Source organism: Harpia harpyja, chromosome 15 (assembly GCF_026419915.1).
Source record: "Harpia harpyja isolate bHarHar1 chromosome 15, bHarHar1 primary haplotype, whole genome shotgun sequence".
NCBI classification, from domain to species: Eukaryota; Metazoa; Chordata; class Aves; order Accipitriformes; family Accipitridae; genus Harpia; species Harpia harpyja.
The window spans coordinates 949,280-968,490 of NC_068954.1; the positions used below are offsets into that span (position 1 = coordinate 949,280).

Below are 19,211 nucleotides of genomic sequence, written 5' to 3' on the forward strand. Positions count from 1 at the left end.
TACTATAATTAGACAAGGTTTGGGAAAAGGAGACGATTAAGTACTTGATAACAAAGCTGGAAACAAAGGGACAAAAAAGAGCAACAATAAAATCACGTTAACAAAAACTAATGGGAAATGTAGTTCAATTGCTAGCTGCCATTAAGAATTCACCTCTGGAGTGTCTCCTGGCCACCAGCACTAAACAAGCACCTCCAGAAACACCTAATCCTTTGAACATTATTTCACAGAACTGACATACTTCTTGGTTATAATTCTCTAATCTGTTTTACATATCTTTATCATCAAGTCTAAGAAAAAAATAATTACAGGAAGATCCCAGCAGCCTACCAGTCTCCTTACTACTCAGTAACGGTGTGATACCATAATCCAGTTCAGTGAGCCAGCAAAAATGCAAGTGCAACTTTGCTTCACTCACCATAAGCTGCTTCTTTTAGGAGTGTGATTTACTGAGCACCTGGCTCTCCTTCACTCCACTGTGGTGTAACAACACATCGCCTGGGGAATGGTCAGCCCCGTTCTTCAAAGCTTTCTATTTCTAACTGCTACCTAAGCCATCATGTTTTGTTAATCCTGGATCCTCCAAAGGATTTCTCATTCAGTGCACCATCACAGTTTCCAGGCTCCTCTTGGCAACTGTGCTGGGACTACACATGGCAAAGGGGACCTGGGCTGGTGCAGCAGGGCTGAACCTCTCCCTTTCCTGCAATACTGGGTTTCTCGATGCTCCATGGAAGTTACCACCTCCAGACTACACAACTCTAAGGAAGGAAAGATGACAACAAAACCGCAGTGTCTTCAGATACACAGGACACCGTATGCCTTTGGAATAACTCAGCAGATAGTCTGGCCTCCTAATAAATACAAATTGTTACACTTAACCAACTTACTCTTACATTGAGTTAAATAATATTGGAGTTTTGCTGAAGCTTAATATTAAGAAAGATAATAAGTTTTAACTTGCAGATCTCATGAGGAAAACAAACTGAACTACCACAGTAACTCTGACAGTCTGTTTTGTTGCTCAAATGCGTACTTAGGCTTGACTTGCTTAGATGATTTACCCCACTTACAATGTGCTCGCAATCTTTCAAAAGTGACTTTTTTTTTTACATCTTAAATTATTTTGTTCTTCTCTGAAACTTTTCAGCATAGCTTTGCCACATCATGACACAGAATTCATGGACAACTACTCAATTACTTGTCTACTACCAGATCTAAATCTTTTCCCAAGTCATAATGTTTTGATAAAACACTGTTTTCGCAGTCTGTATTCTTTATTACTAAAACATAAAACTTCACACTTTTCTGTAGTAAAACAAATTGTGCAAGACACAGTCTAGTTTATCAGCAAACAGATAACTACCTTCTCTTCACTGTTGGTTGTATATCTGATAACCCTTACCTTAAACGTACGTGTTATCAAAATAGTGGTTTATGTACTTAGATGCAGTGAAATCAGGTCAGCCTCTGCTTGGCACAACAATGCTCAAAGTAAGAAGTTTGTCAGATGTCTTGCAATGGCATTTTTGGAAGCTCTAAAAATGTTTTACTCTGACGGCACATCAGCGCCAATGCATGGCTCCCAAAGGAACATCCTCTGTTGTCATGTTATACACAAGTACTCAAGGAATAATGCACTTTGAGTTTACAGGGCAGAGAGAGGAGATGGTGAGAATGGAATTCAACCTAGCTAAATTTTTGGCGATGATGATGAGGACATCCTTTTCAGGGCAATTCTTAGTTGATTCCATTGGTAATCTAACTGGCACTTGTAAAGCACAGACTCTCATACGTTTTGAATATTTTAGGATGAAATGAATCTCATCTTAGAAGTTATTATTTCTCTCTATTGAGCACGGAGTGAGACGAGGAAAGTGGTTCTAGCGGAGACACCTATGCTAGACAGGTCTACGTGCAGGGAGAAGAATCCTATCTTATGGCACAGTTTTCAGAGTTCAATTTACAGAAAATAAAGCGCAGGCTTCCTTCTAGTAGTTTAACTGGGGTAAAAGGTTTCAAATAAAGATTAAAGATGCCAATCAGACAAATCAAGGAATCCACACTTTTTCCCTACAAATGCTCTCTGCCTACTAGTCACAGACTGAGGATAAAGTAATTTTTGATTTCTAGATACAAGTTGAGATCAGTGAAGATGAAGTTACCCTTTTAGGGCTAAAATTTCATTAAAATTTTAATTACTCTTTCATTTCTGGGATAGTAATTAATATTGGCAAACTCCACCACTGTGAATAAGAAGTAGCACTTTCAGTTGTACTTTCAGCACCCAGGTGCTCGCTAGCAAGCATGAAGACTTAGTGTGTGCATTTGGAGGGAAAGTTCATGCTACAATTCATGCCAATGAGGAATAGTCCCCTCTTCAGGATTATCCTAATCCAAGATATTTGTAAATGGATAGAAGTCACCTGAGCATTCAAACAAGATTCCCCAGCTGAGTCACTTACCTTCAGAGTGTACACTCCCATGCGCCCCGGGACCTTATAGAAAATGCCCTCTTCCCCTCGGGAGTTTGTATGTAACATAGCATTCAGGCATGCAAGAGGAGAAGTCCCACTGAAAACAAAAACACAAGGTTAATGTTTGAATGTATTTGGTCAGTGTTAATCTTCTGCTGGGAGACAATCATGGCCCCTCACCTCACCATCACACATGCATAGGCAGAAAGATTCCAGATCCAACTTCTATTCCCAAGGAGAATACAAGTTGAAGCTGCTGTAATAAGCAACAGTGAAACCAGTCCATGTACCCACGCTCCAGTCCCAGGAAAAAAAGCAAACAAAGCAGCCCCCAAGTTCAGGCTCTCCAATACTTCTCTGCCAAACATCAAAACGATCACACATTTTTAAAGCTCTAGATACTCAGCATTGCTCATCTGAAACTCAGAGCAGATTTGTTGTGAGCTAATGACTGACTGCAGAGATATTTAAAGTTGTGCTGTGTTTTTTTTTTTTTTTTCCAAAAAACCTCCCCACGTCATACTGAAATGAGGGTTGTGGGATAAAGAATGGAAACCGATTATGCAATTTCCCTTGAAAAATGTGGAGATCTTCAATCCCAGTCAGGAGAATGGAGGCAGAAGATCCATTTTTTCACCGGTACTGGTGGGGGTTTCTTTGGTTTTTTAAAACCCATCCTGCTGTAGCCAGAAGCAAAATCAGGCGGACACAGCAAGGCAGGTGACTTTTGTTCCCACTACAGGGTCAGGCTGATCACATCCTCTACTAAATACATGTCCTTGCTTGTAATGCATATTGACATCGAGCACAACCCCTGCACAGAAATTAAGCGAGAAGTTTTCACCTCCCAACACCCTGTCACAAAGGCTGGAACGGGCACCATCAAATTGACTAAAAACCTAGATTCGTGACTGATTGACTGAAATCCCTGAGCACTGTTTGTCTGTAGTAAATTACGCTATGAACATTCAAACAAATTGCAAACAAAATTTATACAAAAAGGGTAAAATAATCCCTGGGAGAAAAGGGAAATAGAGGCGAGGATGAGCACAGCGCTCTGACGATTTGGGCAGGGCACTAGGCTCAGCTGAATTACTGATGACTAGTACAAGCAGAAGCCAATGTCCTCAAATAGGTCTGGTCTCCTCTGCCCCAGCACGTACCAGCTAACAAGTAGGAGACCCCAGAAGGAACACTGGCCAGACACGGTGGCTCAAAGAGAGAAATGGAGAAATACCATTACAAGAGGAGGGCTAGTATTTATGTTGCTAGACCTGATCCCATCTGTGCTGACTGCTATGCAAACGTACAGCGAGAGACCAGTCGCTGTCGGAGAGACTGGTGGGGAGCCAGCAGGGCACCGTCCTGGTCCCTCCTGCCTGCGGCACCACAAACCGAGCATCCTGCAGGCTGCTCGCTCCTCCAGTTGAGAAACAGGCTTAGAGAAGTACTCGAGCTCCCGTGGGAGCTGTGTGGTTGTACTGAGACGCCCCAGGGCTCGGGCACAAGCCTGAGCGGGGGCACACAGTCGTCCCCCACCAGCAGAGATCTCTGTGGGGTTGCAGCCTGCAGTCAGACCAGATGACTTCCTTCAAACCTACGTGCAAAAGGTCAGAAAACAGCCTCTACGGTGTTAATGGATACGACGGTGCAGGGGTGCTGCTGCCCTGCAGTTTTCTCTCTCCCAATCAGTGCCCGGGTGCACACTTTGCATCAAGAGATGCTGCCTGTTGCAGTTCTCTCCAGCGAGTGTCAAAATGGATGTGACACAGACGAGAGGATGCCTGTCCAAACCACACGTTCACCAGACTGCGCTTACGCATCTCTGCTCTGCAGGATCCTGCGCTTTCTGAGGTTTTGCGAGCATCATTTGTTAATATATACCAGCGAAAACAGTGATGAGGAGGGAACTTTCTAAACCCCAGCGCAAAGCTCATCTGACTGCGTTAGCAGGCGGCTCAGCCTGATGCTCAAGCAAAAAACACCAGTGCTGGAGAAAGCAACTGAGCCTCAGGCACGCCAGGGACCTCCCACTAATCATGTTTTGGTTCTTACATGGCAGAACTCAATTCCATTTGGGTACTCTTACACTGACCCAGTGACTCCTCTGGCTAACAAATGTCTTTTGGAGAGACAGCCAACTGTGATACAACAGAGAAATCAGTAATGTGAGCACCTCGCTTTGATCCCTGCCAAGAATTCATGCTTGTCTTCAGACACGGCTTATCTAGGTTGATGTCTAGCCAGAATCCCTATTGCTGAATATAAGCTTCTCCTAAATACATCTGCACGCCATAGAAAACCTCTTCCTTGACTAACCCCACCAAAACCAGCTCTTGGCTCATCACTCCCTGCCGCTCCCATGGCTTTTCTGTGCACCTTCCCCAGTGGTGAAGCAACTGCTGCAAACAGGAGCACCACAACTGGAAACAACTCTTCTCACACCAGCTTCACCAAGGGTATGTGCCAACTTCACAGGGCTAATCCTCTTCTCCAAAAAGCCACAGGGTCTCCCTGGAAGCTACAATTCAGTGTGATTTCCTACAGCAACCCAAATTCTTTTCAAAGGCACTGCTCCCCAGGGTACGCCCTTCCCCTCTTCTCATCTTTGCTCCTGGATGCAATTTCTGCATGCAAGTACTATGCAAGAACTGCACGCAAGTATATTTTATACGGGCCCAGCTGTATCAGGCAGTATAAACAATATACCTGCCCTTCTCCCATCACTGTTGATCATCACCCCTCCTATCACTGCATCTAGGAAATTATCAGAAGTCATTTTATACTTTTTTCCAGATCACTAATAGCATGTTGAATAGCAGTGAAGGCACCGAAGCATTCCCATGTTCAGGAAGCTCTAGGGCAGCAAGGAGAGCTCTGCCACATACCTGACCTTTAGCTCATGGAGTACATTCTTTTTAAAAATGGTATCAGAGCAGAATATCAATGTTAAGCCAAGCATTTTACAAAAGTCTAGGCAGAGCTACGCTTTGGAAGATCACCAAGGAATGAAGCCTTGGCAGGACCTATCTTTACAAGAGCTATACTCATCTGGCATCTACACTGCTCCTACTGAATTGATTCCATTGTTTAACAGCTTATCCACTATTTTTGCCTTTTTTTTTTTCCCCCCCTCTCATGTTTACCCATCTCTAGTTACATGCCTTCCTCTACAGGCTGTTCTAGAAAGCTGGTGCAAATCTAACAGTATTCTAGCCTTTCATAAAGCTTATTGTGAAAATTTTAGAAGTTAAAAATCAGTTGACAAATCCCACCCAACTTTCAAAATAAAAAGGGGGGGGGGGGGGGGCATTCAATTTGGGTATAAGATGCATGGTCTTCATGTCATATTACATCCTTTCTGCCTCAATGAGCAAGTACTCATGAGCCCTTCCTTATTAACCATCTTATTTTCATGACTATCAGTCAATTTAAGCCCCCACTCTGGGTGCAGGGTGGCACTTCACACTTCTGAACAGAGCTGCCCAATGCAGCTGCAGAAGAACAGGACAGCAGCTGCTGCTGTAGGGTTACATGAGCAGCCTAACCAGCAGCTTCCAACTTCACTGATCTGATCTTGATTTGACATACAAACCTCCAAATTGAAAAAGAAAAAACATACCCCCAAAATATCTGAAAACAAGCTGAGATGCTCATCCCAGAATTCAGATGAAGCCTTAACCAGCAGGGCTGTACTACACCTACCTGCATCCCATGGGAAACCACTTCAGGCATTTTTTCTTATATAAAAGGTGGTGTTGCCCACAGCTCTGAGAGTTTGCTAACGTCAGAGCAACGTGCAGCGAGACTGTGGTTACGTTTATTCTCGGCAGTGAAACCTGTTCTCCTCCAAATGGAAAGATTTCACCCCTTGCTTGTTCTTTACCGCCCCTTTGCTCAGAATCCCCTAACATTCACTTATTACTTTTTCCAGCTACCTGTGTTTTGCACCCAGCCTACCTTTTGACACTTTAAAGGCAATAGCTGCCTAAAAACAGCCTTAGGAACCAAATGTTATTATGCCATTTTTTTTTATTGCCTTTTTTTTTTTTTTTAAAGTAACAACGGCCATCTCCTCCATTTGCCAGGAACACACACCGGATCATCAGCCACATCTGGCAGTTCCCATCATTCCACCTCAAACCCAGTACTTTGCAAAGCAGATGAAGTAAAAGACAAGTTCCTGCCCACTCCAGATTCATCATTACCCATTATTTCACTTCATTCCCTTCCATCCCACCCAAATCTGCACTGTTCCACCTGCAGAGCCACAGTCAGTCTGACCATCAGCTTCTATTAAGGTGACTGCTAATATACCAGTCCTTTTGGAGGTTTCAAAACAGGATTCATCCATCAGAAAAGATTATGTGGAGCTCAGCAAGACTATGACATGACTAGCTCCTAACTGCTATGCTCCTTCACGGCCCCTTAGGGGAAGCTGTATCAGATCTGTTAGAGCTCAAGCCCCTAACTTGATTTCTAAAGCTTCTGAACTGAAATGTTCCCCAGCTTGGTAATCACGGTCATCAGTCACCCTGGGCTCTAAATAAGCTCAAACTGTGGCTGTTGAGTTGAAGATGAGGAGTTTAAGATGTGGATGCACAAGCCTTTTCCATTTAGAAAGGCAGGAATTACATTACTGCTTTTGAGGACAGTCTCATTGCAGGCTTGTGTTCTACCACTTATCTACAGCAAACTGGCTTGACAGCTTATTGCAGCACGGACAGACAGCATGCTCACAGTTATGGTGGGAGGAGAAAGAAAAAAAAGGTATATCCACAGTCATTAACATCAAATTCTCCCAGAAAATCCTGAATGAACATTATCCGTTCCACCAGTTCCCCTCCCACAGCTAATGCTCACAGTCTAGGGGCTGCTTTGCCCCTCCTGCCCTTCTCCATGTAGGGCTGTTCTCATTTATTATTTAATTTCCACTCAAAGAATCTTCCAAAATGAGCTAAGATCAATTTTCATTTTTCCCATTACATTAAATTTCCATATTCCCCTGTTCTCACAGACTACCCTGTTATATATTAATATATAAAATTAGTATTAACAACAGCAGCACCCCAGGACTGCTACAGAGAGGTGGTGGGCAGCTAAGCTGTCCCAGCAGCAAAGGGATCTCACTCTCCTAGTTAAATGCAAGGTCAAAATATTTGTCTAGATGCTGGCAATTAGGTGCAAGTTACTGTACTAAAAGCACACAGCCACTCTCAAATCGGGTATTTCGTACCCTAGCAGTTTAGGAACAGAGGTTGAATTTGAATGCAAGCAGTACAGCACCCCGTAACCCCTCTAGGGCTTCCTTCAATACTACATGTAGGGTGCAGGTTTTGGGGGGTTTGTCTAGTTTTAGAAACAAGGGAAGGCTTATGAATCAAAATGACACTTTCTTCCACTAATTCAGTTTGTGATGTTCTCAGCTGGGATGCAATGCACACTGTTTACTGTTTAACAAAGCAGCGAATACAACTCCAGACTCAGGTTTATGGCACCCAGCTAGAAGTTTTTTATATAAACCAGTGCACTTGAATTACGATGCTTAATCTAGACAGGGCACACTTCTGATTTTACTGAACTTCTAGGGTTTCCTCCCAAGAACTAGCTACTGTAGGAAAGAGTTAGACATCGGCTCGTGCCAACACTAGAGGGGCTCATCCCCACGGCCCCTAGATCTACCTGGACTGTTTTCATCCCCAATCTCATTTGTGCACTGAAAAATAGATTACATGCACAATCAAGATATTGTAACTTTATCCAACTGTCAAGTAATGCAAGCCTTTTTCAAATACATTCAGATATTTCAGTAGTTTATGTCGGTAATGTACTTGTGTTTCATCAGGCCACTTTCCTGACAACAAAAGCATTTTCCTGATGAAAACAGGATAAATTCCTGATACAGAAAATAGTTGACTTGGACATCCTCCACCTCCAGAAAGATACTGGTGTCTTGTCTAATGCTTCTAACAGTCATTTCTGACAAAAACTTCAGCAGAGGCATTCCTACTGCAGTTCATCACGAATGGCAAGAATACCGCTCCAAATACAACTGGGGAGAACAATCTGGGGCTAAGGTATTCAGCCTCTAATAGTAGCAGCACCCTGCTGCTTTTTCTGTGCAAATATTTTTCAGAATTTTACATCTTAGGTGCATGCATACACGAGCTGTGTTTGTGCTTCTGTGAGTGGAAAGGATTTAACTATTATGATAATAAATGTTTTAACTATTATAATAAATAGGATGCTCACCTTTATCAATTATCCAGTGCTTAGTGCCAGCCCACTGACAAATAAACAGCACCCTTAAGAAAACCAAGATAAACATGCCTTTGTTTATACTGGTTCACATCTCTGCTGAGCAATACTTCTCGGGATAGTTCAGATCAAAACAGGTGCTTAGGCTGATAAATTCAGCTGATGCTAACAGTCAGCTATAGGCTTTGTTCATTACAATGAGCTTACATTAAAAGTAAAAAAAAAAAAAAAAATATTTGCAGCAGTTTAGAAGATGCAAAGGTAGCTATAACAGCACTTACGTGATTAATTTTGTTTCCATGGCTTTACAAGTACATACTGAAACTTCCCAGTTTTTACTTCTCAAAAAGCTAAAAGTAGCACAGCCTTTCAGTAAATCTGCCAAAATACAGGCAGCAAACTCAGCATAAATAGGACTCATGGTGCCACTGCAAGGGTCATAATCCAAGCTCTCATGCCTAGACCTCGGATCTTCATCATGAAAACATCTGGGAAACATCGATTTGTTCACTGTTTGAAGTTTTAAGCCATTTTACTTTCCCATACCTTACGCATTACCCTCACTTACAATATATTTCAGCTTGAGAAATACATATCTACCCGTTCAAAGCTACCTTTATCAAAAGGAAAAATGGTTTAAGTGCTGACATAGGCTTTAAACCACAGCATCGAGAATATTTTCATTTACAGATGCTGTTTTAGAGAGAGGTCCAATACAATCAAGCACCCATCAATACTTACCAGGTGACCACCCAGTGAACAGGCTGAACAAATACCTGTTCTTAAACTCCTATTATCAGAGCTGGCACCGACCTTTTAGCTATACAGCACCTTCGACAGCAGGGTCTTAACGATACTTATATTGCTGCATTGGGGCAAATATGAAGTGCCTGTGAAGTGGCTATTTCAGTTAAAAATTCAGTTCCCAATTGTTTTGCTACTATTGCTGTGCTCAGCAGTGCTGCCTGCCACTGAAAATGGTGTTTTAGTAATTATTCCCTTCTAATACCAACTTGCCAGCTACAAATAACCAATTTAACAGATTTACTGGAGTTTATAAACCTGTTTATACTTATAAACCTGTGACCACTACACAAACTATACATTTTTTACATTGTTGACTGAACAAGGGTTTCTGGTAACTTCTAAATATTTATTCTATTCTGAAAATTAACATTTTCCATACCCGCACTTTCATTTCATTAATGAGTTAGAAAACTGATCTCATAGCAATCTCCAGCAAGTGACAGTCCCTCTGCCTGCAGAACAGGCACATTCTTTACTTATTTTATTGGAATGCTGAAAGGGTAACAGTATAATAATAATTTTTGTAGTTGAGAGAGTTGTAAGGCCAGTCAATGGCATAAGAAGAAATACATATTCTGAGCTCTCTCACCCCTCCGAGTATTTCCCTAAGCTACTCGACATTTCAGAGACATACATACCAAATTTTCCTTCTGAGAACTGCCAAATTTAAGCCATCATTAAATCATGGCATTTTAAACTCCACATTAAACTCAAAGCTTCTTCAGACCGAGCAGGAAAAAGGGGTTTTGAGAGTGGTAAATGTACACAAGGTTAAGGGCAGGACTCTACTCCGAGCAGCTGCCTGTTGAAGGGGAGGAAGGAGGTGGAGCGTTTCTTCCCACACTTTCAATCCCACTGCAGCATCCCTTCCCATCAGCCTGGCTCCCAAAACCTCAGGGACCAAGCTGACTTATTCTGATTCGAAAACAAAGTGTGACCAAATCATTTTTGTTCAGTCACATGTGGGTAGGACACCAGATTGAAATTTTTCAGTCGTGACATATTTGAACTTAAAACCCTTGCCCTCAGAACATCATGTAAGGTGTATTTATCTACCAAAAGGTTACTTTATATTAAAGCTCCATTTTTAATTCGGTTTGCAGAGTTTACAGTATTTCTCCATGTGTGCACAACAGCACAGTCTTCAGCATGGTGCACCCAGCAGATCCCTTGCAGCCTCCTACCGCAGGACGCCCTCTGGAGCAGGACCCCCACCTTCGGGCTCCAGGGGATCCTGCAGACAGAGGGGCATCTGCTGATGCTGCTGGGCACAGAAACACCACTCGGAATTCACTGGTTTCACAGCAGGTAGGTGCCATAGCACTCAGCAACCTCAACACCAGGGAAGAGTTAATTATCGCCTTCTGCTCTAAATGGAAGCTTTATATAAAGTGCACGCAGCAGCGAGTGTCTTCATTTCACATCGTCACTTCATGTTGATGTAACTGGATAAAAACACCCAAATGGACTGGACTGTGTTTAAGGGTGAGGGTTTTTCTCGTTTTGTTCTTTTGAGCATCCCCTTCTTCCCCACTTTTCATTTGAATCAGACATTCACACAAATAGCTTTTTGTTTATTAGTATATTAAAATATGATGTTTTAAAAAAACAATAGTTTCAGATCTATGGAAGTGTCAGAGCAGAGAGATATTGTAAGCAGACACCACTGTACCAACTTCAAGCTTGTTAAACACATTCATGATTTAGAAAAGCAGCTTATTTTACATGTTAAATTTTGCTTCACCCAATATGCAGTGCCAAATGTCCCCGAGACAAAAGATGCACAAAAATACATCATGCAAATCAAGCATCCCCCTCCCCCCAAATTCAGGTTTGCAGACAGCAGGGTTAATTTGTAAGACACTAAGCATTCACATGCTATTAGCCTGACATTTTCCACAGACTTTACAAACAGATTAAGATTTCAAGTTTGCATCGCACTGAAGCGCTAATGCAAACAGCATGCAGGAAAGGTAGATTAAGGTAACAGAAGCTTTAACACCAAATATACTACCATTACTTGGTTTCTAAGTCTGTGTGAAACAAGCAGTTGCTCATTTAATTAAGGCTTTTGCAGCTTGCGTTAATAGAGAAGAGTAGCTTTAGAACAAATCAGCAGTGGTTCTTACCTTCTGGAGTTGGAGTGCAACCCAAAAAAAGGAGAGAAACACCCCTTTAAAAATTTGAGCAAAACAATTGTCTAATCATTAATATGAACCCTCCCCCCCATCCACCAAACCCAAATTTTAAAAGTTTCGGGCAGATCTGCAGTAATACTAAGGCCAGGTTATATCAAACAGATATGGGGGAGAAAGATGTAGACCTGTCAGATTTTTTCAGACTATTTTCAAAGAAGCTGGCATACAGCTACCCACCCCAGGCAACTCCTAGATGCATTGTTTTCAATCTTCACCAGTTAATAAGCTTTTTATAGGGTGGACCCTTTGGAAATATCACATGCAGACAGACAGCAGTATAGGAGTTTACTTATTGTTTCACACACCCTCAGCACGACTCAGAGCTCCCAACTCCAAGTAAAATAGCAGCCCTGTAACCCAGAGGAGCGAGACAGACTGCTAGCAGTTTAATGAAGCCAATAGTTATGGTGCAGGAATGAGCATGTACTGCTTCATCACCTCCATGGGTAATCCATGGTCTCGCTAAGTCATTAATAAGGCAAACTAATACACCACTGGCCTCATTTAAATATTTCCGCAGTAGCGGGGCTTGGGGCAGGTAAAATGTTTCCTGCTCTAAGGCCAATTCATGGCTTCACACAGCACTCAGAGTTCATGGGAATTTGTGCAAGATCAAAACAACACGAGTGCAGCCGGCGATCACAGCGAGTTCAGGTGGAGCCGCACGTAGACCATAGCGTAATAGAGGGCCCAGGAGACACTCACGGATGAGGATCAGCCTGGAGGACACAATAAAGCTCTTAGGCACACACTGAAGTTGGACTTTACTTATAGCTTTAATTAATGGTCTATCATGACAACTGAATCTGACCTGCAGGAACATCAGTAGACCCTGATATCATATGCAGAGTCCTGGATAAGATTAAAAACCCTAGTAGAAGTCATCTGACTTTCTTAGACATGGTTTACAGGTGTAAGCAATACATTCAGGTTTACAGCACTTGATTAGCTTCACCTTAACACAGTGTCCACAGATAAGATACTTGTTCACGTGCTGTTCACATCCTTGAGGGACTATGCAGAAACTAGCATGTTCTGATTTTAAAAGAGGAAACCAGATAGAAGTATCTTCCTCTAAGGCTTTTGGGGCACAGAGTTAAAATTTCAAAGTTTTGGGGTTCCCCCGCTTTGTATTTCTGCTACAGAACCACACGCCAGTTCATACTGAAGATAAATCCTAAATCTAGATATTTTTTGAGACCTCGACTCTAACGTTTTCTAGAAGAAACAGTCAACCTTTCAGATTCCTGCAGTGTTCATCAGTAGTGTATTACACCCCACATTTCTCATTGCAACAAGCTAATATACTCTTTCACATGATGAAAAGCAATGTGCAGTTTTATTTTGAGGAGACAGCAGAAACCGCTACTACCCCAGTCTCAGTTAGGATTAGAGAAGTGGAATATTTTGTTAGTTATGGATTTGCTACCTTTATATAAGTGATATGGAAAGAGTCACCTAGTCAGAGTTTCTCCTACATATAATGAATGTATTTAACACTCCCTACTCATGGTAACAGTATGATCTTTCTCTGTAACCATTCATTCCCTTTGAACTATTATTTTTCATACCAACATTTTTCCCTACATGTATCATTTATGGCATCCACTAACTCGTCTCTGTGCTTCTGCACAGACACGGAGTGGTACAGAAACCTGGGGCTGCTTCAACTTTTAGAAGAATTAATGTTAATGAAGCAAAAAAGAAACAAGCCCTGTGAGGGTCTGCCCAACCCAGGGTGTCCCTCAAGAAGATCAGCTTTTCATTCTGTGGTCTACAGGGGAACAAACCAGGCTCCCCATGAAGTATGGGCATGATCTGCAGTCAAAGGTTCGTGGTTCAGAACCAAAAGACAAGGTGGCCTGGAGCTGGTAGTGCCAGGAGAAAGTGTTCAAGGGGCAGAAGTTGCACCTCCAGCTTTTCCTCACTTCAGGAAAAGTCCTGGTAGGGACCCCCTGCCTGGTTCACAGGATAGTTATGAGTGTCCAGAAGAGACAATCACCGAACATACTGCTAACCTTGTTAAATATTAATCTGTAACTGTCACTATGACTAATACTTGACAGCTGTTTGACCAAAAATAGCTTTAACGTGTACTTCACACCACAGACTTTACACACAATTTCCACCTAGATATAAAGACATCATGAAGGTCTCAGAGAATACCATGTTCTGGTGGTCTTCAGTTAAAAATTTAAGTTAATAGCTGTTTATTTTCTCCAGAAGAAGTCAAATCCAACTTTCAGCTGACTATAGGGAAAAAATTGCAAGAACTTACTGCACCAGCATTTATTGGCCTTTGCTGCTGCCAGCCCCTTCTCCTAACAGCTTACAGTAATTAATAGAGCAAAGCTGAAGAAGAGTCTTGCAATTAAAACGTGCATGCCTGTAAGGCTGGCCCTAAGGCATCTGCTTTCCAACAAATGCCCCTTTCCCATCAGCAAAACATCAGGAAAGAGCCCCAGAATCCCAGCTGTGAGTAAGAAGTCCTGCACGTGACAACCCCAAGAGATTAGTAATACTTTTATGGACATTTTATAATACCCATCTTCCAGCATAATGGAAAAAAAGCTAGAGAGATTTGAGGTAACCCAACACTGGTAGTTCTTAAATAAGAAGCACGGATGCCCCTATCCTATATCCCCCCATACTCACTTAAAATTATCAATATCAAATCTATGAGACATGAACTCAAGGTGTTCCACATCATTTGAAGATTACCATTAAAGAACCTGTGGATTAAAGCATGTGTAAAGTTATTTAAAGGTTTGTCAGCTGATGGCTTCAGTGCCTTCCAAGCCAGCTCATAATTTGCAGCTTCACACGCTGAAAGGGGGGAAAACCAAAGCTGTTTTGTGCTAACAGAGTATGACCTGTTTGACATACTGTACCCTAGCTGCACATACTAGAAGCAGCCCTTTTAACTGTACTCTCTTGTCCATAAATAAGCCTATTAAGGCTTTGAGGTATTGCAGTGACTCACAATCTTACAGGAGGCATTGAAGCCAAAAGGCCACTTTGCTAAGGAACGAGGCTGGGAACCATGACTTAGAGTCATTTAGATGGGGAGGAACGTCTGGAGGTCACCAGTACAACCTCCAGCTCAAAGCAGAAGCAACCAGTCCAACCCTAAATACCTCCAGAAGTGGAGGTCACACAACCCTCCCTGGTCCTGCTCTAGTGTTTTATCACCCTTATGGTGAAAAAAATTTTCCCCCTCATTCTAATCAGAATTTCCCATCTTGCAATTTGTGTTCATCGCCTCTCAGTCTAGCACTGTGTACCCCCATGAAGAGTCTGGCTCCATTTTATAGAAGCTATTGCTAGAAGTGAATGCTCACCAGAAACACCAGCCACCAGATTACGAAAAGCAGGTTTGGATATAGCAGCTTTTAAATGTACTGCTGTACAAATTGCCCAAGCAGGAGAAGGTTCCTGGTGTGGTTACCTATGGACTGCCAAAGCAATGAGTAGTTTCAAAGACTCTAGACCAGACTACACAGAAAGGTGGTTTTTTGCAAACATTGTGTCACCCAACCTCCTCACTGTGGCAAGCCGCAGTTATCACCAGGCAAATTTGATCATAAATATTATTTTAAGAAGTAGTAAAAAGCTTTATTTGAATAAATTCACCCTGTAAACAAACCAAGTGTGCCAAATCTGCTGCCTGACAAACCCTCGATGGCCAGTAAGGACAACTCCTTCCAGCATCCTCTCCCAATGGGGTCCTGCAGCACAGGGGATATGCCCAGGCATCAGCTGCTCTCACCAAAATAATTCATCCCATCCTCAGATGCAGACAGCAGCCCTTAGGGAAGACTATATGGGCACAGGTGGTATAAACCAAAAAACCTGCTCACACGACAGGAAGATGCTACCTATTACAGTCTCTGCCACTCGAAAAAATGTATTGGTATGCTTAATTAGTATTCAAGAAGCTGCGTGGTTAGCCAAGGTCAGAGAGCACTATAGGAACCCAAGTGTCCTCTCGAGGATGCTTTGCTGTAGGGCCATCCTGAAGCACTTCTGGCAGGTCCTCCCAGCTGTTCCTACCTCTTCTACCGTACTCCCGCCAGGCTCCCTATACAGCAGTGGCAGGAAAATGAGCTTCAAATTGGCTTTCTCGCTTCGGCACATTACTTTCCAGTTTCCCAGCTTCCTGCTGTCGCAAGGAATCAGGAGGCAGCACAAGCGAGCTGAAAACACAAGCCTGCAGCAGGTCCCATCACTACCTCAAGACCCTTCCCCTCCTGCGTCCTGCCTGACTAGGTATTTTTCAGCCAACGGCTCAGATGATCAGAGGGAAAACACTAAAGATGAGCTCATCAGCATGTCAAGTGGCCTGAAGCCATTTTAAGAGCAATACCATGAAGGTTGCTCTGACCCATGCAGATTTCCTTCATCAAAATTTGAGCTCTGTGTAACAGTTAGCTCTTCAGTAAAAATATATCACCTACAATGCAGAGACAATTTCAAGTTGCCAATGTGCAGATATTCATTAAAAGGAGACAGCAAGCAGACTGCATAGCAAGAAGTTGTTTCCTTAGCATTTTGACTATAGACATCAAGGATGAGGGCAAAATTCTGGACATACTTATTCCACAAGAAGTTATCAAATGGACTATCAAATATTCTACCAAGATAATTCTGTATATTAGTCAAATGTGTCTAAAAGAAGGACAATGGCCTATATATGTTCCTCAGCTATAAGGTCATGACCAGAATCAGACTGAGCTGATGAAAATTCTTCATTTCTTGAAAGCAAGTGAAGGTGTCCAGAGCCATTAAGGAATTTGCTGAAGGATTCAGTCTACACTTACTATCCTCTGGACTTGTGAAAACACTTAACTGGAGAATCTACAGAGGACGTGAGTTATCAGAAGATCTGCTTTTCGGGAGGTAAAGCTATATAAGTGGACTCAAATCCAAGATTTGCAGTCTCACAGTAGACTCAGAGCAGCAAATCTTCATGGGTTTTGTACAGCTGCCCTGCCAGGCAGGGGGAAGAACATGGCTGAGACTCCACATGCAACACAGCTAGCCAGCAGCAAGAAAAAGAGGCTTGCCTGCTCTGTCAGACACAGGATGCATGTCTCTTCCATTGTTGGACAGTTTCAGTTTTCACATTTTCCTAATATTTTTTAAGATAGAGAAATGAGAAATACATTTTTCACTGGTTATCTATTTAATTCTCCACCTCGATGAGTTTTTTTTGCCTGGGAGAGCCTTTTATTGTAGGCTCATCATGGCTTTAAAGAGCAGCTTTTACAAAAAGGAAAGTCTAACAGTTTTGATAGGGGCAGCTTTTAATAGGGAGAGGAAACTCTTTTTAAGAGATAATCTATCTTCACACCCAGTGTCAGTGGGATCCAATACCAACTTCATCCTTTTCAAAATAATTTAAGAACGCTACTTCCTTTTAAAAGGCCCCCTTCCACCCTTACCCTGTGGGGGGTGTTGGGTTTGTTAATTTTTTGGAGGGAAATTATGCTGGAGGAAGAATTTCCTAGCATCAGGCTGTTGAAGGAACAACCGCCCTGAGAATCAACGCATGGAGGAGCATGCAACTGCATCTTATTTCCTAGCTCTGCAGCAGAAGATGAGGAAATCAAAGTACTGAAGAACGGCTGGGAAATACTTTAGTGGCAAAGCCTTCTGCCAAGAATAAGGAGAGATCACTTTGTTGGTCCTTAACTCGATCTGAGATGCAATAATATCCTCTAGCAGTAAACAGCTTCCCTCTTCCTACAGTTATCACCTAAGGCCAGACTCCAGCCTGACCTTTGCTCATATTTCTGAGAAGTCAATGAGGGAGCTGGTGGTCTTTTAAGTTCATCCCTGCTCCTCTTGCAAAAGAGTGACCAAGTATAGAGGTTTTTTTCCCACTCAGGCAAGATCCTCATTTCATAGCACTAGAGCAGTAATACAAAGGAGTAATACAAACATGACACTGCTCTGAACTACACAGAAGCTAAAAGCCCCATGTTTTGTTTCCAGGCAAGGGCAGTCACTATCACTGTAGTTGTCCTCATCACTCAGGAAGACAGTCTGTTCACATTACCAGACTCACAGAGGACAAGCTAACCACAGAAATACAGCAGGCTTCCGATTTTCAGCTAGCAAGAAAGAAGAAATACAGGAAACCGGTTAAGAAACCTTACAGAAGCCTCAGGTTACAGTGCTGGCACATCATTTATACAAGCATCAGACTGCGCAGCTCCAGCCCTCTTCACATAACCATCTCCCCTGGAACCAAGTCCCCTCCTCAAGGATGCTCTGACTTGGATGCTCAGAGCATCTTGCAAGGAATTTGGAAGGACCAACTTGCCAATGAGAAGCATAAATTAGCCACTGCCTGGAGGGCAGCTAAAACTTGAAACCAAACTGTTCATGACACACTTATCTCTAGTCTAAATATGACCAGTGAAAAGGGGACTTTGGCTTCTACACTTTTTTTTTTCCTCCCAAAGTGGTTTAAGAGTTTGTTTTGGTTTATGTTAGAAATTCCATAAATACTTGAAATAAAAGTAGCCAGAACACCATGTCTGTTTTCATTTTTACCAAGACTGAGCTAGTGTTTAGATGTATTTCCTTGCTTAATTAGTATTTGGGCAAAAAAGTCAGTGTGTTTGGACAGAGGTACACAAGCTACTATTTTATAGTGTCCCCTATAAAATCCAAGAAAAACAACACATTCATGGCTATTATGAAAAAAGGCTACCAAAGATATCTTTCAAAGATGCTAACCCTTCAGATACTCTTACACTGATTTTAACGTACTCAAGGAGATTAATGGAAATCCACTGACAAGTTAACAATTTTGATTTAAAAAGCTACTTATCATTAAACAAATGTGATTCTCTGTTGCTAACCATTGGTGCCCATCTATCCCATGCATTCAAGTTTAGGGAACTTTCACAGCTGGTGTTGCTTGGGTTAACACCATTATCCCTTGCATCTTCAAAGCCTCATTTGAAAGTTTAAGTGTTACAACATGCTCAGGCTTTCCCAAGCTACATTGCCAACAGAGATAAGGCAATATAAGATGCTGGACAAATCTTAGAGCCAGATATGGTTATGCTGCCAATTCATCAAGTGTTTATCCCCATGTATTTATTTTCACAGTTTGCAAGCAGTGACCTGTAGGTAGGAAAGGATCTCATAGGATTAGCACAGCCTGTCAAAACAGGCAAATCAAGAAAATTAGGATGACAGATCACACGAAAAGTGTAGTTCTAGCTTCAGGATGCTGTAGGTCTCCAAAACTGACACCTCAGAGTACTGATCCTGGGTTGACCTTTAAAAATCTCACGATTAAAATTACTTGAGTACTAGGATAAAATTATAAATACAGGTAAGGTGATCAGCCAGTATCATCACAGGTTTCCGTATTGCTACAAAACCCCCTCCATCTTACAAAAGACCTAGCCTTGTCCAAAAAATAGTCAAATTGTCCTGCACATAGCAGAAG

At 42.3% G+C, this 19,211-nt stretch overlaps 1 protein-coding gene across 4 annotated transcripts in view; it reads right to left on the reverse strand.

The window, feature by feature from the left end:
- The window catches only part of ASXL2 (ASXL transcriptional regulator 2), a 127,994-nt gene that overhangs the window by 71,386 nt on the left and 37,397 nt on the right, over window positions 1-19,211 (reverse strand). The window contains exons 1-2 of one of the 4 annotated variants that reach the window (XM_052810105.1): window positions 11,672-11,694; window positions 2,466-2,574 (exon numbers count right to left, since the gene is read on the reverse strand). In XM_052810105.1, the coding sequence (XP_052666065.1) occupies window positions 2,466-2,543 (78 nt within the window). In that variant the 5' untranslated portion in view covers window positions 2,544-2,574; window positions 11,672-11,694. Of the gene's footprint in view, window positions 1-2,465; window positions 2,575-2,657; window positions 2,681-10,180; window positions 10,285-11,671; window positions 11,695-19,211 lie in introns of those variants that run through there. The other 3 variants (XM_052810106.1, XM_052810102.1, XM_052810103.1) reach the window with 3 other exon arrangements.